The 24,303-nt window shown below is 42.5% G+C and overlaps 1 protein-coding gene across 1 annotated transcript in view; it reads right to left on the bottom strand.

The window, feature by feature from the left end:
• The window catches only part of LPP (LIM domain containing preferred translocation partner in lipoma), a 196,099-nt gene that overhangs the window by 101,225 nt on the left and 70,571 nt on the right, over window positions 1-24,303 (bottom strand). Inside the window, exon 4 of the mRNA XM_057376614.1 lies at window positions 12,435-13,109. Coding sequence (XP_057232597.1) covers window positions 12,435-13,109 — 675 coding nt within the window. The remainder of the gene's footprint in view (window positions 1-12,434; window positions 13,110-24,303) is intronic.

The raw sequence follows: 24,303 nt of genomic DNA on the forward strand, positions 1-24,303 counted from the left end.
CTCCTGGTTGTTGCTTGAGAACTTCAGATGACAAACRCTATGTAAGCCTCTGATCTATACTTCCAGCTGTTACTAAATCAACAGAGTAGCTCCAAAGTCAGTATAGTGACATCACTCTGGTCCAATATAGACATCACGGAATGATAACTCACACATTACAACTCAAGAGCCTTCACAGGATAGATCAAACTGACTTTTAAAATGTTATTCTATACAAATTCTGTATATGTGCTTCATATATGTGGTGTCATATCTGCTGTGGCTTTTTTGGATGTCTGCTTGTTTCCATTCCTGGTTTCTCATCTCATTCCAGCAACAGCTGGAATTACTGCACAGACATAGCCTGATTCCAGCTGCAACACAGCTCCTTCCATAAATGAGTTTGTTTTAAACCAAATGGGGCACAACATGGCCACCAAATGTCTGATGAACCATTCCAGACTGAAGACCAAAGGAAACTGGTTGAACAATCCTGAACACAGGGCAACAACATTTATCCTCTTCCTCACTTCCCACACTCTTTGCATCTGGTTTCCCATAAAATGTACAGATGCTTCAGTAACAGGAAAGCCCAGGATGTCAGTAGTCATGCCTGATCTCACTGGCCTTTCCCCACGTTTGGCAATAAAATAAAAGAGGGACTTAAGCCACGGTGAGGCACTGCATATTTCTGCACTAAGCACACGCTCAGCACATGGGAGAACAAGGTCACAGCTATGCACTGCTCCTCAAGAAATGTATATACCCTACTCTCCTAAGGTTGACTTATTCATAAAACCCTATGACTTGATTAACTGGCTCATCTCCACCTCCTCCTTTTTATCTGCCTGGCACAGGTCCTTGCTTTCTGTCTGTCACCAAGGGAAGAGAAAACCATGGGGCTGCTACCCATACAAGCCTGGGTGAGTTACTTTCTCCCTCCGTGAGCTGGGGAAATGACCGTAATAGCAGGATATTGCCATAAGCTTTTCAGTGGCTTTGTGAAGARTTTAGTTGAGATTCATAAGAGAGCTCTAACAATATAAAACACTACATAAATGCTAAAAGTTAACTGTTTTAATAGCCACAGATYTAAGAGAGATCTTTCTTTCATTTCCATACAAAGGTGCAGAAATATCCTTCATTTCAAATAACCACTGTGCCTGCTGTGAGAGGCTCTGCACATGATTTTCATTGCCTTTCACACAGAAAATAGGAATACTACTTTGCATTTATAGACTTTAAAACTAATTTGCAGACAATCAAGTCTCAAAACCCCCACTGTGATACAGGAGGYAAACATTATACCTGTTTTAGAGAGGAAACCAAGAAGGAAAAAGGTTAAACCACCAAGTCTAAAGACAGAAAGGAGACATTTGAGAAATCAGGCATGCTAGTAAGGTCTATCTAGACCCACACTTGCCTACTTGTTCTTCTTACTGAACAGTTAACTCTTCTGCCCCCAAGGTTCTAAACATCAGGGTGCACACACCGTATGGCGAGAGCGGCGCATTTATCTGCATTACCACCATATTTAATCTTCTGCAGATACTTTTGTTGACCACAGAGGATGCCTGGAATTGCATGAGGCYACTTATTCCATTTTCTAACGTGTAGCAGTAGAAAATTGTTGACGACTAAAAGTTAACCAGACATTTATTTTTAGAATCCAAGTCCAACGTTACAGTGTCTGGACTCATAACTACCCATTTCTCCRACATTAAGCTGAGCTACCACATGAGAAAATTGCTAGAATGATAGTATTTCCAGGGCATATTGAGTCACTGTCCAACATCTAAATTGGGAAATAGAATAATTTCTCAGCAACTGGCAGCACAGTGGGAGGCAATGCTGCAGGAACTCGGTTTGTGTTGAAAAATKCAGGTTTTTACTTTAAAATAGGTTMCTTATCACGAAACAGGGGGCTTTTTAAATTTCCCAATGACAGAAAAACAATTAGGTTCCATGGTATTGAATTTTTGTCATTACCTARTATTTAGAACAATTATTAGGCAACACTGGCAGAATTATAATGGTGATAACCAGGGAGCAGCAACAGCAGCACCATGGAGACTSAGAAACATGTATCATTATTTTATCTGATCCATCCTAGAGATGTGCCTAGGGACATTTCATCTCTAGAAAGACGCCTAAGCACTTCAACTTTGTGTACAGAAGGAATTCCCAACCCAAGTGAGACCACCTTGGCTTGCTTCCTCAATGGCCCATGGGGAATGCTAACATGAAAGAGTAAGCGAAGTCTCTAGGGGAGTGGTTTTTTGCCTTTTTGAATTTGCATACAATTTTTTTTTTTCTCCCTTGGACATGCAGGCCCCCACATAATGAATTGAAGCTTCTAACAAGAGGCTTTCCTAGATCAGGGGAAGTACAGCTCAGGAGTAATTTGCTGATGCTTGGGATTTGCATGGTGAATGCCACAGATCTCCTGTCCAGGGTAGACTGTCCTTGGGAGGAGAAGCTGCTTAAGGTGCCTCAGTTAATWATTAACTCCTAAATGGAAGCGGAAGCGTTGATGAAGCTGATGAAGATTTACAACTACATGTCTGTGTACCCTTTCTAAAAGGAGAAACAGATGCTTCCAACCACCACAAACTTCCATTCCACAAAYCTCTTGCTCTGGCAGTTACCTTGGGGCAGTGACTTCCAAAAGCTGAATTAAGAAGCAAACAAATTAATTGTTTTGCTGCAAGGTTCGGGAGAGAGCCTGGGGCARCATCAGAGGTTGAACACATGCCCTCACACAGCAGCTCAGAAGGCAAAAGACAGCATGGGAAAATCCTGTTCTAATACCACTTTTTTTTTCTGGTAATCAGGGTCTCCAAGTCTGCCAGTTCAACTGGAGAAGAGCCCTGGAAAGTCTTCTGCTTTGTCAGCGACATGGTCACAAGCAAAGCCCCGTCTCATCTGTCAAAATACAGTCTGGATGCTTTCACTAGCATTAATTTAAATTTCTAAACAAACACCAGACCCCACCAACTTGTGTAATGGCAAAGATGTTAATTTTATCTGAGATGTTTGGGTTTCTTCCTCTCTTTTGTCTCCCACTTCAAATTGATGCCATCTTGATTTAAAAAAAAAAAAGAGGAGGGAATTTTTGAGCGCTGCCTGCAGATATGCATTTGTATGCAATTTCCATCTTTTAAGCAACAAACAGAAAGGGGGAAAAGAAGTTAATTTTGCTAGCAGCCTGCTGTGATATAAATAAAAATAATAGGTACATTCACAGATTTTGAACTTTTTACAGCCACTGCTGCAAAAAGCAATTTTAATTTATAACCACGGATTCTTGCAAAACATATAACGAAGACATAATAAAATGGAATGTTTATCCTGTGGCTCCCATTAGACCTCTTCCGTTCGATGGTTGTAACTAATGACTTGTTTTTCCACTTTTGTATTGGAAGCCTTATTATTGGGCTGCACAGAGCATACCTTATTTGATTTCCCTAGCAATGTCTGCACCTCTTGCTGAAGCCTGCAATTAGATGTTCATGAAATAATATTAAAAAGCTGCATAATCACATCTGTGGTCAAAAATTAAAAAAAAAAAAAGAAAAAAGCCAGTAACAAGCCAGCTCTGTTTGTATAATATTATGCCGAGTACAATAGACTAATGTTCACTCCAGTGCATGTGTCCTTTTGACTAACCACTTCTATCTGACAACCTTTTYTTGGCAACAGAACACATTGTACTTTTTGGATAATTGACTGTGGAATATAATGTTGTTTATTCAAAAGCAGGTCACACAGAACTGAGCTTCCAGTTGTCTTTATCCTTCCACATTTCTTATCTTCATGCTGTTTAAATTTATGCTGGATTTCTTTTAATTACACATATGGTTTTAATTGCTGTTCTGTATTTATTCAGTAGAAGGTGACCTGATGGTGAAATGGTACAGAAAGGTGGGTGGGAAGCTGAATTCAGATTTGAAAACTGTATTTGGGCTTATTTACTGGTGAGCAACCTCACAAAGAAACAAACCCAAGCACGTGCACTTCCAACACCCTCTGGTATCTACAGGGCCATGTTTGCCTGCAGTACAACTGCRTTGTTTCTCTGTACTGAAAAATCTACTAGAAAGACTCATCTACAACTTGCTCAGTGATCTGGAAATTCCACAGCAGCAAAAGGCCCAATTTTAAGCCTAAACCTTGGAGGACAAGAACCCTCAGGGAAAATGATGCAGAAASATGTAGAAGTTGTAAAAAATCTAGATGATGGAAAATGCAGTTGAGAAAATGGGTTCAGAAGAAAGTTTTAACTGAAGTATTCAAATGAGGTCGTGTAAGAACTGATGTGTTTCTAAAGCTTGTTTTTGGGATGCAGCCTGTGGAAAGAGAGGTCACAAGTAAGTGTTGCATAATAGGAGGGGAAAGCATTTTGAGGCAGCCAGGAACAGAAATGCAGCCTTCTAACACAAGCTGGAGAAGGAGATGTAGTGTACCTTTCTGATGCTGATCACCAGATCATGAAAACRCAGCTGTCACCTGGAAATTTGAGTCTGCATGATATACATGAAACAGATTTACAAGAATACAAATATTGCAGGGAACATCCTCATGGAGATTTCTTCTGTTGGCTGACTTGGACTGCTCAATAAAATCCACCAGGCTTCCTGTGACAGCCTAGAAGGAATCTACCAGTGGCATATACATAGCAGGTGCTCCCTTGTCCACTCAGGCCATCTTTCTCCCCAGAAAAGGCATGATTTTTCACTTTAAGCTCCATCACAGCAACAACAGAAAAGAAGGTAATTAATTTAACGACCAACCAGCTCTCAACAACAAAGCTGGAGGAAATGCCTGAAAAAAATATCCTTCAGGTGTTGGTAGCGTCTAACTAGGCAATACTAGGATGAAAATTATGATAGCTAATCTGCTATATTACAGCTWAGGTGTGGTTCCATTTTACTGATGACTAAACTAATCCTAATGAGTCAGGTTAAGTTATAGCCAATTCATTTGAGGAAATTTTGTTTGTTTGTTTAGAAAAATATTTAACTGGGACGATGAGTGATAGTGACAATAAGAATAATTCATCTGCCTGTGCTGGTGCTAAACCACAATGTGGAAAATCCTTGCTAATGCTACRTTGATCAGCTAACACACAGCAGCTCCACTCTTCTAATTTGTTTTGTGTAGCTGACTTTAGATGGCCCACTTCAATCTGGACTATTTTGAGGAGCCATGTGAAACTAAGTCACTGCCCTRTTAGTGTGGATAAAAGAGGCATATGAATATTATGCCTCTGCTACAAGCAAGACATAGTTMATCTGATACTTTTTTCCAGCAGAGAGAATACACTGCATCTGGAACAAAGAAGAAAATGTGACTGGAAAGTTTAGAGCCCTTAAATTAATTCCCTAGACAAAAAGTTGAGGCATCATACTCATAATATCATGTTATGTAACTTGCTCTGGAGCCAGGCAGCTACTAAGTGAAATAGTATGAGTTATAAAAACAAAATATTGTTGTGAAAACAATTTTACAGCTTTATAATTCACTATTATTTTCATTTAAGAACAAAACTGTCAGTATAATTGCAGATTCTGTTTGCCTTGCAGGAGTTCTTTCAGCCCGTGATAGGAAACCTCTTCTCTTTTTTTTAAACTTTTTTTTTCCCCCCCAAAGGCTGCTATTAAATTTACTATATTACGTTTCTTTATAGCTATTCAGAGGTAAATCTTAACAGGAAGCCCATTATGTGGAGGCCAAAGTCAGTTTAACACCAGAACATTTATGATCAGCAAATGTAACCATATATTAGCAACTGCTYCATACCATTACTCTTGGATGAAACAAATATTGTATCAGCAGTCATTATAGACTACTTTGTAATCTTTACAACTGAATATCTATTTTTGGTGGTCTCCTACATGGCTGGCACTGCTCACTATGYGCCATGATAGTTTTCTAACTTGCCTGCTCATTCAAGTACTAGGCTCAAGAGCCCATCTGTGCATAACCATGACTATCCATGGAGAAATTAATCATCTTCTAACTGGGGCACAGCTCCCCACTCAAAGTGGCTCTTCAGTAACAAACCACTACTATTTTATCAATACATGTGCCATTAAAAATTGGATTAAGACAACAAATATGATCCACAGAGGTCARTGGGAAAACCACTCAACATAGGAAGATCCACTACAAATGACATGGCCAAAGTAAGACACCACCCAAAGCACCAGCTACGTTCTCACTGTGTTGTGAGCACAGTGACTTGTCCTAACAGTGGAATTACCATCCAGTCATACCCAAAGAGTTTCACATCAACAGGGCAGCCAGAAACCTTCTCACCTCAAACAGAAGAGCCACCCAATAACACCAGGATGCTCCATGTCTCCTTGTTCTGTCCAACACTCCTAATCAATTGGAGCCTAACCTTGGACCATTTTCTCTACCCGTTCATGTTCTGACTCTATTGCAATAAACTTGACAATGACACAGAGGTTATCTGACAGGAGAGCAGCTTCCTCACACACTCTGGGGCTTTGGCTTTGAAAGAATTACAATGTGGTTGGACTGTAGTGTATTTTAAAATGRAAGGAATCAGCTCCTCTAGTAATCAGCAGTACCCTTGCACACAACAGCCAGAGTCTGCCTGCAAATTAATTAAGTGGCACTCACTTTTATGGGTGCTGCTTTCAGTACTGRAAGCTGTAAATCAGCAGCAAGGCCAACCATCCTTGTCTCATCATGCTACAGACCAGGCTGTCCCTCAGACACCTGAGCTCAGGCAGCCCCAGGGCTCAGGGAAGYCCCAGTGCCCAGAGATGAGCCAGCCTCCCTGTCTGATGCTATGTAAGCATACATTCACTGCATCTTATGACCTCAGACCCAAAATTTTTAAGTAAGACCGTAAGACAGTCTGGCAGTATCTCTCATGGTAGTATCTCACACTTGGTTATCAAGAGTTAACCAGCACAGAAACAGAGCCCTTGATTAACTTCAAGGTTGCCMCATGCTTTATCATGTGTGGAGGCATTGTCCTCAGCTTATTTTAAGAAGGAGCAAGAAAGAACATCCAGGTATTATGCCAAAAGCCTCTTTCTCAATTATTCCTCTTATATTTCTAACCCATTGTGGCTGACTAAAGGCTAAAGCTGCAAAAGCTGCATCCTGAAGCTGTAAATTTAAGTTGGTTTTTCAGTATATGCTGACCTGACTTACTCCTGTAACTGCAGGCTCCCTGTTATCTTTAACTTCAAGGTAATTGTTTGGCAACTCTTTGTTTCACTATTTCAGGAAAGCAGTTCAAATATATGATTCCTAAGAGAAAAAAACTGATTAATTGCTCTGTCATCAGCTGGTTCCTGCTAGYATATTGAATGTTTAAATAATAAAAATATAATACAAAGAACAAAGAGTACAGCTCTCAAACAAAAATGTTAAACACATTTCAAGCCAAGAATTGGGCTCTTTCAAAAGTTTAGGGTATAAACCAGACTGTGTCAGATTCCTGCAGTCAGGATAAGGACACCATTCTGAAAACACCTCTTTGCATCTCTTGCCAGCACCGATTCACCTGAAAAAAACCCACAAAGATTTTCATGCAGAGATTTATAATAACTTGAAGAGGAAAACATCATTCTCAATGCCACTACAAGTCCTAACTTTGAGCTTCTCATCTTATTGTTAGACACCACTGCCTTCTTCCCCTCCTCCTCATTTTAACAGAAGCAACAGCATTTAATTTAATCCACCCAGAAGCAATGACAGAGTCAGCAGCTGATATACAGCTAGTGCTGGTTAGAACTCTGAATTACTGTTTTGTGAAGAATGTCAACATTTTGACATTTGTTGCTATTCTCAGGGTAGAAAGGAACTGCATATTCATCTGGAAATTCTGAAATGTCACACTGAACTTGCCGATTCAACTCTGAATTTCAGAATTTCACTTTTTCAACCTTTCATTTTACGTTCGCTTTCAGTTTTTTTAAAATTCATTAAATGCCAAAGCAGAATATTTTAAATAAACCCTTTCAATTCTACTTTGCTTTTCTTTATTTTAGCATATTAAAACTATTGGAAGCCACTGTCCCACACTGATAGAAAATCAATTTCAATCATCATTTTACACTATCTCCAAATTCCATCCATTGGAAATTTTTGATACGTGACTTTCGTGAAAAAGACACTTGGGTGAAGACATAAAATTTTGGGTGAGAAGACACTTTGGGGGAGGTGAGCAGTGTAAAACAGGCTGCCTGCCTTTCTCCACAAGTCAAAAGCAACACTAGGAAGGAATATATCCCTGTGACAGCAGGAGGGAATCTGGCAGACTGCTTTATTCATCTGCAGAGAGTGAAAAATTTCTAGTTGCTAAATTAACAGCAACAGCAAGAGAATTAGTCTCAGTTCAAACACAAGCGCTGGAGGTATCGTCCTTATGTGAGTGATGGCAGACTAAAAACGATTAAACCAGTACAAGACAAGTTTATCAGTCACAGCAAAGGACACTGGTGAGCATATGTTTCTGAAGCAAAGATGAAACTTCCAAGCCAATGTCTCCATCACAGGTATTAAATCAGTGGAAAAACTGACAAAAGCTGTGTAAAATGAGAAAACAGTGAGCCGTCACGGTCCCTTTTGGGCACTGCAAGCTGCATRAGACCGTGTCAGGGCTGGGTGCAGCAGGCAGCAAAGAAACCACCTCCAGCAGTGCAGAAACCATGCGGTGGCTGAGGTGCGCTAGTCACAAGCAGCCACCACCACCTAAACCAAACCACGCCACAAGCATGAGCTGCCTCATTCAATCCTTCTGATTTACAGCCTCCCCTCTTTTCGTGRTGCTCACCTGGAAAGGTGTGCAAAACCAAAGGGCTGTCTGAAGAGGAGGCCATGTTCCACATGCACTGATGCCTCTATGGGTGTGAATGGGGATCCTGGGACCCGTGACTGGTGTGGGCTGACCAGGTTAAGGAACTCGTGCATTTGTGCCATGTCTAGCAGAACAGACACGGCTATCAAAGAGACATTGCCTCCTTTCTCTTTCAAAAAAATCTGCAGCAAAGAAATACGGACTTGGATGCTGCACTAAATCAGAGCTAAAAGATACTTCTGTCCCCACCAAATTGGTAAATTGCTCTCAAGAGATCAGTATTTTCATTAAAATTTTCCACCATTTTGGACAAGAGCCAAAAACTGTCTCAAATGGCTTCTGTGGTACCCAGTCTGGATGTTGAACATATGCAGGTCCCTTTATGAAGAAATCTGGTTCCCCAAGCCTATGAGTAGAATTAGGAGACTAGCTGGAATCTGAGACATAGGAAGAACAGACSTCCCACAGCCACCCCTCAAATATACCAGAAGACACATGAGGTCCCTGAAAGGTTCATAAATCACTTGGGAGATGTGACAGCGTCTCAAAAATGCTCAAACCTAAAAAAAAAACAGTAAAAGAACCTAGACCTATTTGGAGATATAAAACTCAACAGGCGTTTTCAGTGTCTTAACCAGTCCAGCACAGAAACATTTGGTCATAGCTGAGCTGCTCGGTGGTGGGAGTTTATCAACCCTGCTTTGGCTACAGGGAAAAGTTCCAGGAATACTCCATGTCAGAAACTGGCTTTGCCATTACTCTACTCTGGATGTCTTGAGGCCAGAAAAGAGCATACCTTGTGCTCTCTGCCCTTGGGAGTGGAGAAATTAAGAGGGAGGCTTCAGATTTTGACTTGGTCAGAGCAGGCATAGCACAAGAACAAGAAGAGCCAATCGTGTCACATGTTTCTGTGATGGTCTCATGAGAACTCTGYTGCTGCTTCTACAGAAATTCCTATCACCCACCACCCAGAGGAGAAAGCTCCTGAGGTTTTTTTTGGCTTTTGAAGCACATGAAAGTTTAAATAAGGACACGCACTCCAACAGATCATTTCCTAACTAGGACTTGAGCACTAATGCTAGACAGGGTGCCGTRAAAGACTAAAATGCCCAGAGGTTTCACATGCATGACTCTCACTCCATAAGTGGCCCAAGGACAGAATGCAATGTGGAATTGTGTGTGAGTAAAACTCATTGTTTTCAACAGGCTTTAAGAACCAGTACAGATTATTTGCTGTTCCCATACCGATCCAGATTTATTTTGGATCAGCAGCGACTTCAACATGATTAGCACACAGCAAAAAACACAGAGCCACAGTGTCATGAACCTCTTCCTAGCCAGAATGCCAAATACAAACCTTGGKTWTTTTTTACCCTTTAAACACATGAAACAAATTTAATGAAAAATTTTACCTCTCACAGTGATGGACATGGTATATGTTAGAATTAAGGACCATGAACTTTTAATCTGAGATGGATTTGCTACAACAGCCTTAATAATTTSCACACAAATATATTTAGAAATTTGAAATACATTTCGAAATTGTTTGATATTTTAAGATCATTCCCTTGCAAGAAGAAGAATTTGTAAAAGTCATCTTACATTCTATGTGATATGTATTAATGTTTCTTACCCTTTCTGTTTCCTTAACTGAAAGGTCTCAAACCTATCTTGAAAAGGCAAAACATAACCAATGCAGAAGCATGYGTGTGAGTAGGAAAAGATGTTAAAATTCACATGATAACCAGATCGAATTACAGTGACAATTCTCCCTAACAGATATCTGGCTCTAACACAGTCTTTTTCCTTTTAAATAAAATAATTCCCAAAGTTGATTTTATGAATGAGTTACTCTGCAAAGAAAGAAAACAGCACATGATAAGGCTGGMCACCACTGTTTTAAAGGCAAAGTCTGCCACTAATATGTTACAGAAAATTTTTAAGCTCAAAAGTGAAATAGGCAAGAAAACAGATATTACCAGGTTGGAAGAGAGAGAAAGTTTCTGGAGGGATTTACCATCAAGCAGATGATAGTATGTTCTGCAGAGAACTGAAATCAYTTTTTATAGAGATATTTATGAAGTATTTCTGCATTTGTGTTTGCAAATGCCACGTGCACATACACCAACATATATATATATAAATATATATAGGCRCACATGAAACCCCAAACTTGAGCTAAATTAAATTGTCCCTCCAGCTTTGTAATGCAAATGAGACTAACAGGCTTGTGCTGTTTGTGGTTTGAGATGATTTGYGTTTCCATAGAGATGCTGACTGAACTACAGTTTTTAAATTTTTTATATATATATAAGCCTACTTGTATCTATAAAAGTCTAAATATGGATCTGCTGTACCTCAGCATTTCCTCAGTGACTCCGCTGGAACCACAACAATTTACACCAGTTAAGGCCATGTGCAAATTTTGTGTCTTTCACTACKTTCCAGTCTAAGTTCTATACCAAGTACCTGCAGAGCTGAGACTTCACTGCTTCTCTCCCTGCTTCATAGCTTCTTGTTAAGGACGGGGAAGAAAAGAGAAAAAGCWATTTCTTAGCTGCTAGCAGATAATATCTCAAGGACTTCTGTAATTTTTTGCCCTCTCTAAACTGCCTTGAGAAACATCTTTGCCTTCCAAAGTTACCACTGTTAGGAAGCCTGAATTCAGGGAAGACACAGGGAGATGGGAGCTTTTCCCAATTTCCCTGTGAGCACCCACAAATTTAAGAGCAGGGATGTGCTCAGACATGCCAGGGTGGGCCTGAACAGCGACAGCTTCGTTGCCTCCCTGCCTCACTCTGTAGAGCCTCAGCTCATCATACACAACAAGGGGCCCACAAAGCTAAAACACCTYTGTCCTCCCAGAGCCACATTAGAGATGGCCACCAGCAGAAGTGACAAAAGCCAGCCAGGAACAGCTCAGGCAGAGGAACCAGGTAGACCTGCTTTAACTTCCTATTTCAAATTGACTTCACATTGTGAGGTCTGGGCACTGACTGAAGRGAATGGGGGGTACACCAGAGAAGAAAACCAGAGCTGAGCTCTCTGGGGACTCATTTCCATGTGGTTTTAGTGATAAGTGATCTTTGAACGGCAACACACCAGAGGACAACCTCTGCAATTGCTCTGAACCACAATCAAAATCAGCCTCTTGCATACTTCCCATCTACCTGAGGACATGATTTGTTGAACCAGGGATGTCCACAAACACATGAAGCAGCTGACACCCAATCTCTCACTTCATCTTGGGAGTGCCCAGAAGAMAAGGCCCCAGTGCAGCGATGCCGTGCAGAGGCATGGCCAGGGAGCTCTTTGGGCAACAGCATGTGACAGCGACAAAACCTCCCTCCATCCTGTGGGCTGACACCATGCCTCACCATGACACCATCTCATCCTTTGAGGCTGACAGTTTTTCTAAGCCCCTGCAGAGGTTCTTTTCAAAGCTGATGAGAGTTCCCTATTTCTGGCTGTTAAGAAGCCAAATGCAGGGAGACCCGTCCCACACCCCTGATAGCATTTCTTACTCCCCACCACTTTTCAGAGACTGTCCCAGGCCACGCTCAGCCATGTGGCTCTCCCAGGAATGCCCGTGATCACCCACTCCTCCTACCTTCTGCTGCATGGCGGGTGGCTGCGGGGCCAGCACCGGGTCGGTGATGTAGGTCTTCTTCGTGCCCGGCGGCTGGTAGAGCCCAGGGGGAGCCTGGCCCATGGCATTGCTGGCAGGATACGCCGGCTCGGCCTTCCAGGAGCTCTGCGGCACGTAGGGCGCTTCGGAGCCGTTCCTGCCGCCGTAGCCGCTGTAGTAGGGCTCCTGGTAGCGGCCCTGCGGAGGCGCGTACCCGTAGGCGGGCTCGGCGGGCCGGCCGGCCGGGGGGCCATAGCCRTAGTCGGGCCCGTGGGGCTGCGGCACCCCGTACTGAGGGGCAGCGGGCTGGCGGGACGGCGCGGCGGCGTAGGGCTGGCCGGGGCCCAGGCTGCCGTAGTGGCCAGGCTGAGGGCCGGGCGGTTGGTAGTGAGGGCTGGGCTGCGCCGTCCTCACCTGCACGTTGAAGGCCGGGCGGCTCGGCGTGGAGGCCGTGGCGTAGGAGGCCGGCACCGGCTGCGGCTTCAGGGTGCCCACCGGAGTGACCGGGATGGGCGCCGGCTGCCCCGGGCCCTTGGCACTGGACTTCTTGGTGGCGGTGAGGGGAGGCTGGTTGGGGATGATCATCCGCTTGTGGCCCGTGACAGGRGTGGACACGGATGGGGTGGTGGCGGCCGAGCTGCTCGAGGTCCCGGAGGCCTGGGGAGCAAGGAGAGACAYGCAGGGTGAGCAGGAGGGGCCATTTGGACACTGGGTCGAGCAACAAGGGTGGAAATGAGGGTTTACAGCACATCTGTGCAGTAACTCGAACTGCTTAGGAAAGCAAGAATAACCTAAGGCCATGCATTATAAAATGGTAATAGCAACCTTCCCCTGCTCTGACAGAACAGGGACGGCACCGCAGCAGCCGAGCAGAACTGCCGTGCGTGGCATTCTATCTCTCCTCAGAGGCCTCTCCTCCGCCTCCAAATAAACAAACAAATTAAAAAATGATACATGCAAAAAAAAGGGAGACTCACTAGAGGATAATTAGGGGAAACCCCATGCATTCCTGTCAAAATGAGAGCGCTTTGAAAAAGAGAGAAAATGAGATTATAGTCTCTATGGAGACATGAAATTCCTTGGGTCCCTGGAGCATTTCCAGGGTTCTGCCCCAATGCAAGAGCTCTAAATGTGCAGGAGGCAGCAGACTGGGATGGCCTAAAAGCAGGTGCCAAGCTGTAAGAATGAACTCAGATCAAAGCAAGTCACTGAGGTGTCCCTACCCTGGCTCTGCTGGTTGAAAACCTGGAATGACCCCAGAAAAGGTAARTGCTACACGTACTTCATTAAAGGGCAGAAAGCAGGTCAGAATTTCCAAGAGCTTCAGAAGTCAGCTCCCACCATGGCAGCCATGTAACCCTGCACCGGTGCCCCAGGCACAGCAGCCAGGGAAGAGGATCTCAGCGAGTGCTGCTGCTTCCTGCAATTTGGCCACGGAATGAAGCTTTGGTGCAGTGACGCCGTCTAATAGGCATCATCCCTCCTTCAGTTAATGTACTTGTTTGTCTGGCTCACCTCTTATTTAAATGTTCAAAAACAAAAGTGAGAAAAGACAYCTTTGTGAAAGAGCTAACAATGTGAAATAGTTTCTGAAGAACACTGACAAACACACTTGAAGTCTTTCCACTACATCAAAGAAGAGAAAACTTGAACTTCTGGAATTCAGGATTAGATAAAAGTTCTTGCTTCGTTATTTTCCTTTATTCTGAAAGTGCCTGAACTTTGAGCCATCTGTAGAGAGATGCATTAAAGTGAGAACATGTCATTTGACTGCACTTAACACCATAGTTATACGAGGTTATATCTCATCCACACCTCCTGTACCAGGCTTGATCTCATCCACGATCTGCTCAATAACCTACAAGTTCACAGCAGCCCAAAGCCAGACCAGCTCAGCCTTTACCCATGGTTACGTTCACTCTAAGGCATGTGCCACCTTTAAATGACCAATCTTGTGCTTGTCCCYAGGTGTTCCTGCTTTATGCAGGCACCCTGATCTCCCCTACAGCCCCATCACCCTCTCGCTGGGGAGGGCATGGTGGGGACTCTTTGGCACATGAATGAGTGTAGCTGGCCCAGAGAAATCCTGTGCCTGGTCAGCAGGTGGCGGCAATTAATTACTGCCAAACCACCCAGAGGGGGTTGGGGGGAACTTCAACCACCCTGAGCCTCCAAGAGTTCCAAATTCATCCTCTGTAATGCTGGGAGAAACTCAACCTCTGTACAGGCCCCCCGACATTTGGTAGCCYCCTCATACAAAGAAAAAGAAGATAAGTGCAAACCAGTCAGCTTCTAATGCACAGCCCCCAAGCAGGTCTACCCAAGGGACAAAGAAGTTCTACCACCCAACTGGTAGCTCTTCCCTGGTGATGTGCAAATACTTCTTTTGCTGATGCACCAGTAAAGACCTTACTCCTGCAATCACACCTTCAGGACAAACCTCCCACGAGGAAACACTATAAACCAGCAAAAAACCTCAGGCAAATAAGAGCATCAGTCTTTTCTGAGAGGAGTAAAAGGTGTGTATTCAGAGGTGGGGAATACTTCTGCTGGAGGAAAAACATCTCAATGTATTCACACCCTGACCTTGCTAACAGATCCATGACAAGGCAGCACAYAGACAGACTGAAGAGATTTTGAAACAGAGCACGGAAGAGCTGAAGMGTGTCTCAATTGAACTGCAAGGGCAGACACAGGTTAAGGGTCTGTAGCCCTCCATTAATACTGCCCGATTCTTCTATTTTTCAAACACCTGAAGAGAAGCAAGCGTTCCTCCACCCCTGGATCAGAGCACAACTGCACCAGCACTCATTGCTAGCAAGAAAACTCATTTTCTGTCAGAATTGTTCTCCCATGTCAGGCTGGCATTTATGCCTGGGAGTGCCAGAAACTTTCCCATTTCCTCACCTATTTCATTCTTGTAAATTACAGTAGTTTGTCCACTTACTGTAATGGGATGAAAGGTCCACAACGCGGCACTGTGTAATTACCACCAGAAAAGCATTTTTCYTTTCCATGTGAAGAGGTAGAAGGTAGATAATGTTATAAAGACAATGGCCTGTCTGGGGGAGAGGGAAAGATCAAACCAAAACAACATAAGTGAGCCCTGTTCATCACATTCTGTATTTCTGGATGCAGACTCTGAAAGCAGGTCAYGACAGAYGCTACTAAAGCTCTTCTGATCCTATCTCAAGAACTGGGTGGACTTCAATCTTACAKATAAACATCAACACAACACTTAATGTGCTGATGCCAGTCTTCTGCCTGGACAGGAATATACCTTAGGAATGAATGATAAACCCTTTCTCAAAAAAAAATCCTCATGGTCTATGGACTGGCACTGAGAAGCTCCTCTGTTTGGCACTACAAAGAGGATGAGCTGGGAGTGTCGCYTCCTGCAGCAGAATCCAGTGAAGGAAAGTGGCAATTTAGGGGAGGCTGGGCCAGRGGCCAAGCTCTGCTATCAACTCCACAGCGAAGGCCCGAACTGACAAGTACCGGCTGCATTGTGGCATCAAACCACAGGCTGCCTTGAGGAGGAGGAAGTTTGCATCAGTAGGAGTCCCCAGAGGCACCTTGCCTGACTCATTCTGAATTCCTCTGAGGGCGCTGGGCAAGYGTGTGATGAAAGCTGGGGTTTATGGGGGGAGGTGTAAGGCTAGCTAATGTGGTGTAGTAGAGAAACGGGACAGGCCACAGGGAATTTAACACAACTGGAGCACTGATGATTTATGGGGACACAAATTGGTTGTAGCTCTTGAGCAAGGGCACAGTGAGGTATTACCATAAATCCTCTGCCCTTTTGCCTGAGAGAGAAAAGGGTGGCCACTGTCCAGCCATGCACTCAAGTATCACCCCAGGCTTAAACCTTAAGATTACTAATGGATTAAGAAAAAACTTTACAAATGGACAGTAACTAYGGACGAGATTCCTGCTCTAAGGACAAGAACGTGTGGAAGGATGAGAAAAGGGCACTCAGATACCACTAGGAAGAGAGATTTCAACAGCTGTCKGGAAGGCACCAGGAGGATAGGAGGGATGGATGAAGCTATAAAGATGCCAGGTTGYTGGAGTCATGAACAGAAGGCTGGAAAGGGCTATCTATATGATTGTCACAAATGTTTCATCCAAGTGAATCCATAGAACTTCTACCAACACAAGGAGGTAGATTCATCCAAAACTAAATCAAAGTGACAGCCCAGAATAATGAAAACCAGCAGAAATAGGAGAAAGAAAAAGGAGGAAGACAAAGAGTGAATTTATAGAAGAACAGGCATCCCTTTCTCCAGCAGCTCCTGGACAGCTCATTTCAAAGCCATACTGCATTTGCAAGTGATTATCACAGCCAAACGTGCTCTCTGACATTCTCTGAGGGCTGTTTTCAGAGGAAGACAGGCTTTCCTCTGCTCACCATGCCCYGATGAAACTGTCTGACACACTTCACAAGTGCAAATTAGAACCACGCTACTTACCATCAACCCCTTCTTGCAAATTCATATTTGCAAAGAGAGTAAACTAGAAACCCCAGGTGTTGATAACATAGAGTTGTTAAGAGAAACTAGAGTAGGAAGGAGTTAAATTCAAAACCTCATCTACCACAAGCATTACAATACAAAATCTCTTTTTTTAAAATGGGAAAGCACAAGAGCCTTGTTTAAACACAGATGGAAGTACCTAAATGTACTGCCTCTTCTACAAATGAATTATCCAGCAGTTCAAATAAAGGTGAACTAATACTGTCAAAATCAAGTAAAACTCAATCAATGTGGGAGGAAAAAACCCCAAAACACTTCTCCTAAAAAAATTTACCATGTATAATCATGAGGGGAATCATTTTGCTTGGCAAATCCTGCCCTGTCTTCTTAAATTCTGAGAAAGTTTATAAGCATTTGCAGGAGTTTCTTGTACCAACCATCATAGGAGAAGTCTATGGCATTATGATAAACCCACACTGTCCAAGGGATCCGACTGTCAGAGCTGGGTATCTGGATTCAAAGCTACCCTGGTGAGGAAACCCAAAATCCTGAGTATCACTGATTTTTCATTCTGTAGAAATTATTTAACAAATCTTAAATTAAATTCAGTGTACATTTACAATTTAAAATTCATTACATATGTACTAGGAATGAAACCTGTTGTTCTACATAAATTAACCTATAATTCTTCATCATTTCTCAGGGTTAAGTCTTAAAAAGAGTACAGAATAATCATAGTCTACAGCAGGAGCATGATTCTATATGATCAGCTGGAATCCATATGAAAAGGACTTCATTCTCCTTTCATTTTGCACATTTGTAGAGTAATTTTTATAGAAATCCCTCAGTTACTCAAGTTTCAGAGACTGAATCAAAAATGCCAACACGAAGTTTATCACATTCTATTCAATTCTCCAGGCATTTTTCATAAAGGTAACAGTTGAATAGCTTTAGCCCTTTAGCTGTCAAATTATCACACATAAAGATACATTACTTTAGCTCAGTGGTTTCCAACCTTTGTGCTCGGCAGCCCCCAAATGTTTTCCAGAAGAGACAAGTTCCTTTATGGAGAAAGTTAATCTRTTGACAATAAACACGGGTTTTTCAGTTACCTTTCATTGAATTCTTCTTAGTTACCTTAGGAATGATCCATGGACCCCCAGGGTTTGCAGAGCAGAGGTTGAGAACCATGGCTCTAGCTGGGGCTGCCTTTTTTGGGCATTTCAGCCACTAATTACTCCAGGATAGGAATGAAACAACCCTTCTTCCTCGAAAGGCAGAAACCTGGCAGCTACCGGTGGGCTGAACCCAGGATGCAGCGTTCTCAGGGGGCTGCCAGTTCAACGGGCCAGTGCMGCACCTCTCCTCCTAACTCAGCCCCTCTCCTGCATGGTCCACTGACACGAGCTGGGCTGAAACACAGGGCCAGCTCAGACCACCTGAAATCCTCTAAAGTAGCACTCAACAGTGGTGGCAGTTGGAGGCCTGGGTGGGAAGGGCAGCAAAACAGTGGAAAATTAACTTCTCCTAACGCTAATGATGGGTATTCACCTCAGCTAGTGGAGATGCTTAAAGCTCTCTCTCTCAAATGTATCTCCACAGGGTCATTTATCCCATTCTAATAATGAAGCCTAAAAGAGGGGAGATGAATCATCCACTGGGGGAATCTACTTCACTCCACTGACTGTAAAAGAAGCACAAAAACAGGCAAGACAAGTTACTGAATATTTAGACAGCACAAGTTAGTGGAGACAAATTCCACAATAAGCAGGTAATTTTGATGTGACTGTAAGAAGCACAGATCCCTTTTCCCTGCATTAAGTGCCCTGCCACTCAAGCTCAGTTACAGCAGCACACCAAAGGGATTTCTGAGTGCCAGCAGCTCAGACAATCTGCCAGAATCCTGCTGCATCCTGTAACCAAGCCATGACCAACAGGTTGTGCTGCAAGTTTATTTCTACTATATGAAGGGGGGTGACATGAATGGGATGCCCTTCCCCACCTCCTCTTCCACCTCTATTCTCAACAGTCACTCCTGCTGGAACTGGAGCTGCTGCTTTTCCAGGAGCAGCATCTGGGCTGAGCCCCTCTTCTGCCAAGGTAGCAAAGCTCAGCTCCCCCTCAATCTGGAAAGGATAACCTCAGAGAAATATTGAATACTCAGCTTTAAAACCTGGGCCTTTAGGTACCTGAAAATGTGACAGGCATTTTAGGGGGTTTCCAGATGTGCAGACACCTCTAACTCSTGCTGACTTCAAATTCTGTGTTTGAACAAGCTGCCTTGCTAGTGATAACGTATGGCCAGGYTCCCCTGAACCTGTCTGAACCTTCTTCTGTCTGAAATAACATCTGGGTGAAAATGAGAAATCTGGCCTCTCATTTGGGACTTGCAGATACCTGGAGTCCTGGTAGAGGTCCAGCYGGGCTGATCATGTCCAGAGATCTTGGGTGGATGGACTGCTCCCATTTAGCATACCTGATGCCTTTTCAATATTCAGCATTCCCTGGCCTTTATACTGCCCAGACAGTCCAAGCACACTGAGRACACATCTTTACAACTCTGCACGGCTGCTATGCCGTGCACACAGCTCAGTTGCTAACACWGATTTCTTTTAAGTGTCAAAATGTCCTTAGAATCCAGTCCAAAGTTTTGAAGTCTGGTCCAAACCTTAAACCCCTCAGCCAAAAWACGTTTATAATCAGATGAAGTTCTTTTTTACACTTTCATCATTCTCTCATTTCTAGTTTACAGCTGACAAGCGAGTGTCACGGATGTATGGGCTGTGCGTGGATCAGCMGCCACACTCCGACTGCACAGATGTGGGATTCAATTTGTTGGCTTGATCACCAGAAGCTATCAAGGTACTCAAACAGATTGCTCCCAGGCATTATCCTAAAAGAAGAAGAGGCGAAATCTAATAAAGTGTTCATCTCTGGTTCTCAAATGAAGAGAATACCTTGCGAATGTCATAAAGTGTTACAAGAACATAACTGCTTCTGAGCTTTGATCTATTTTTCAGCTGCTGCCCTGGGTGGAAAAGGAGTCAACATAGTTGTTAATGCTTCTGTCCATGACCTCTTTTGTACTTCTTGTGATGGCCCAGCTTGAAGCCACGGGAGATGGTGCACAGAAGAAAAGGTGCTAAGAGCTGACCTCCAATGTTTTATCATGGAAAACAGCCTTCCAAAACTGACGCGTGCAGTTACAGRCACACACCTTGGTTCAGCTTTCAGAGCGGGTGTCAAGTGGTTTAGGCAATCTGGGTTTCCACTTTGCAACACTCCATTAATTCCAATGAATCTGAACACATCTGAAAAGTTTGGTCTCCAAAACACAACAGTGTTAYGCCGCGGAAGAATTTCCTTCTCAGTTTCATATTTACTTTTTTTGTTTACCTAATACTATCGCTACGATGACTACTCYGAGCCTTTTTATTTGCTTTTCTTTTTCTGATGACTGATCATCTGGTATTTATGAGAAGGACTCATAGAGAGTGAGAGAYCAGTTTTTAAAGATGTGCAAACAACTGACCTAAATACTTTTAATGCTGGTGGACAGTCAAGGGCCATAATTTTAGCTTAATTCATTGAAAGGGTTAGTTATGATTAAAAATCTTCTGTTTAAGCAATTCCACTGGACCACTTCAAATGCAGTAGAAACTTTACCTACAAGGACATCAGATACGAGCATGAAATATAACTGTCAAAAAGTTACAGAAGATGCCAGTCAAGACAAGTTAAACATTTTCTGAATTTATCTTGGGATACTTCTGTAATTCCCACTTTCATCACTAAAATGACATTATTTGCACCCAACTGAACATGAGGACCATGCAATGGCAGCCCCCTACACAGGCTTAATCTGTGACACATGGACTCAGAAGTAAAAGACATCAAGAGCTGTGTACCACAGCCCTTGGGTTGCACCAAAAGGCAGAACTATCGAAGACAATCCCAGAAACAAAGACCACAAAAAGAACAGCACGGTACCACATGAAGATAAGTCACCACATGCATGGAACTGTGAAACCGAGCTCCTCAAGGAGCACCCCCTCTAAGGGTTAGCAATGCAGGAATGTCCAAAGAAATTCCACCAAACTGGGCCCTTCTAACGGGCTGAACAAATCCCCTTGCTTAATTTAGGCAAATATTGCTTTGCCTGACAATGGGGAAGCCCCCACCCCCCTCTAAATAAAAACTTTGGGTAAGCAAAGTATTTTTATGACTTTTGCTATTACTAAGCTAGTGAAACCTAAAGTATCGCAATTACAGCATCCACAGACTTTCAAACGTTTTTTTCCTTCCTTTAATAGCTTGCTACTTGTAATGGAAAAGAAGTTCCTGTGCATGACAAATATGGGCAGGTTTGAGGGTTAAACAGTTTATGCCACTACCCATGGATGTGCATCATGATTGCAAAAAATTGATTAAGAAGATATAATGGAAGATGCATGAGTGAGGGAAGAGGTCTGCATCCTGTGAATGACAGGACAAAGTTACACATACATGAGTTCTGCTGGAGAAGTCTTCTAAAATTTATATGGAAAAGTTATAATTTTCTACTGTTGTGTTGAACTACAGATACAAAGAACAGTCCAAAACCTCTACAAAAATTTCTCACTGCCCACTAAATTGCAAAGGAGTTTTAGAGTGTTTTTAGTATAAGCTTTTTTCCTTTATTAATTCTAGAGAACAATAAAAGAGTGTGCATATGCACACATAGAATAATAGGAAACAMATATGCAGCCAGACACGACTTGGTTTACTCGGTGTTACTTGTTATTTGTTTACGATTCCATTTATTTGCTGCATTGCATTTATAACCTATTTATCTTCTCAAATTCCAAAACCCTATTAAACCAGATTTAAAACATTATCCTACCACAGGGCATAAACATTTTCGAATGTTAGTATTGTCTGTATTTCCTGTGAAAACCATGTGTTTTTATTCTTCTTTTCCCCACATTTTAAAGCCTGTGCAAATAGSAATACAGAAGAGCAGAAACATCAGTGAACAATTCTGTGTTCACACAACATCTGCTTTCTTATGGTTCACTTGAGGTCCAGAACCCACTGTCATCTGACAGTATTTTTAGTGGGCTRCAAAATGGTTCAAGTTAATAAGTTGAGTGGTTAGCAGCAGAAAAAAACCTACACAGCCACAGCAAAAAAATAAGAGCCTAACCAAAACAAAAAACCCATAAAAGACAGGCAGATGTGACAGAGAGGTTATTTTCCTATTAGGYTCAATGTACACCTTTCCAAAAGCCTGATGAGCTCCAACAACAGGTCGAATTTAACCGTTTTCCCAGATGGCTCCTTCTGGGAAGTGGAGTGGAACGTTCCCTCGTTTATCCGTCTGCCTGGGTTATCACCACTGCCCAAAATACCTTCATCTTTCCACAGTATCACACACTCCAAGCACGATGTTGAGAAATCTGATTGGAAAGGCTTATTTTCACCTGCTGTAGCTTTTAAAATAAGTCTCCAGGTATATAAATACATACACCAAGATACACAGAAACYCCCTGCAGCACTTTTAGTCAAAACACCAGGGCAGTACTATAACCAGTCAGAAAAAGTGAAAGAGAGAGCTTTAATTTATAGCACAAGCAAAAAAGCCATCTGTACCACAGAAATACTTGGGTATGAAACAACATAAAAAGTTAAGATTATTTTGAAATTCAAGAATTAACTCAGAATAATCACTTTTCTGCACTATTTTCTTCTTTTCATAAAGAACATATCATTATATTAGATRTATGTTAAATAAGGTGTTCACTCAATTGACACACTGATAAAAATTTAGAATCATAACAGTATCATTCTAAAAAGCCTGTGTAAAGGAATGTCAAATCCATTGCCTCACCAGGCTTCGTTCTGTTGCAAATGGCATTATAAATTAATCCAGTTTTCCTAAATATGCCTTGAGGAAACAAGACCACAAATAGCCATTGTAAGTTTTATTATTAAAAAAAAAACCCACCAAAAAAAAAAAAAAAAAAAAAAAAAAAAAAAAAAAAAAAAAAAAATTTAAAAAAAAAAAAAAAAAAAAAAACCACCAAAAAAAGAAAAAAAAAAAAGAAAAATCTAAGGACAAACAAACCCCTTCTCTTCCTTCTTAACCAGAAGGCAAGAGCTGTGTTTTCAATGGCTGATACTGCTGATTAGGTTATATACTTAGTCCAAAAATGWGAACCTTTTTTGATCCAGCTAAGTCTTACATCCTAGTTTAACATCAGGCTTTCTCCTTCCGCCCCACTCCTTTCAGCTCAGTTTTTCAGTGAGTTTTAGAAAGGAAAAACAAGTTCCTAAACTTCATCACTAATCATCTAATGAGCTCAATTAAATTATGATTTGTCATTTTTCCCMCTTAACACTGCTCTTGGACCAAAATAACATGCCAAAACATTTGCWCCATAGCTTGCTGAATGGGTTAGCACAGTCACAGCTTAGAACTAAAATACTCTTCCATGCCCCTCAGTGCCTGAATTGCATTTTTCTAAAGTGCTTTCTATCAAGCCATATTCTGATCTTGGTGACAGTGGTGAAAGCTGAAGCATGTCAATTGACTCCAGCAGATTTACTCCAAGCACAYTGGCTGCTGCAGATCTGGATTTGGCCTTCTRCTGCCTCTGAGTTCACAGGGTTTGCCTCCCCACTGGGAACACAGCAGAGGTTTCTATGCAAACAGCAATGAATCCTACCAATCTGACCTCCTCCAGGTACTAATCATCCAGCTTTGTTCAAAACTCAACACACTGGAGATCTTGGCAATTCATCCTGCTGCAGCCTGAACGAAAGYTTGAAAGCTAGAAATGAAAATTCTAATTGAGGTTAAATACAGCCTGCACTGAACTACACCTCAGCACCCCCAAGGATTCAGCTCAGCCTGTCCCAGCAGCAGCACTTCCAGCTGTGTATCCTGACCCGTGCACCTAGCCATGAATCCTTCTGAATTAGGAATTAAACCCAAGCGTGCTAATTCAAAACAAACAAATGTATCCTCCCTCTCTCTTCACTTCTTCCCTTGTGGTGAATGTATAAATGCATACTGATGGCTACTGAGACTCACAGTCTAACTGATTTTGACATATTTAACTTCAGAATTTRAAACAGCAACTTTCTAGCCCTGGGGCAGGAGTATTAAATGCTAAAAAACTTTGGAACTGGGGAGTATTAATTTTAATTCTGAGATCTTGGCTTCAACTATGTTTCTAACAAGGGCTCAACGCGCTCCAAAACTCAGCAGTGCACACCCAAAAACTGCAAGGAATTTTGGATTCAAAATGGAGTTTTGTGGCTTTCATTCTTATTTGTCCCAGGTCAAATTAAGCCTCAGACCTGAGCTTGAGGGGAGTGGGCAAAATTCAGGT

The sequence above is a fragment of the Malurus melanocephalus genome, unplaced genomic scaffold, assembly GCF_030028575.1.
Source record: "Malurus melanocephalus ecotype Western Australia unplaced genomic scaffold, MMel_1.1 scaffold_284, whole genome shotgun sequence".
NCBI classification, from domain to species: domain Eukaryota; kingdom Metazoa; phylum Chordata; class Aves; order Passeriformes; family Maluridae; genus Malurus; species Malurus melanocephalus.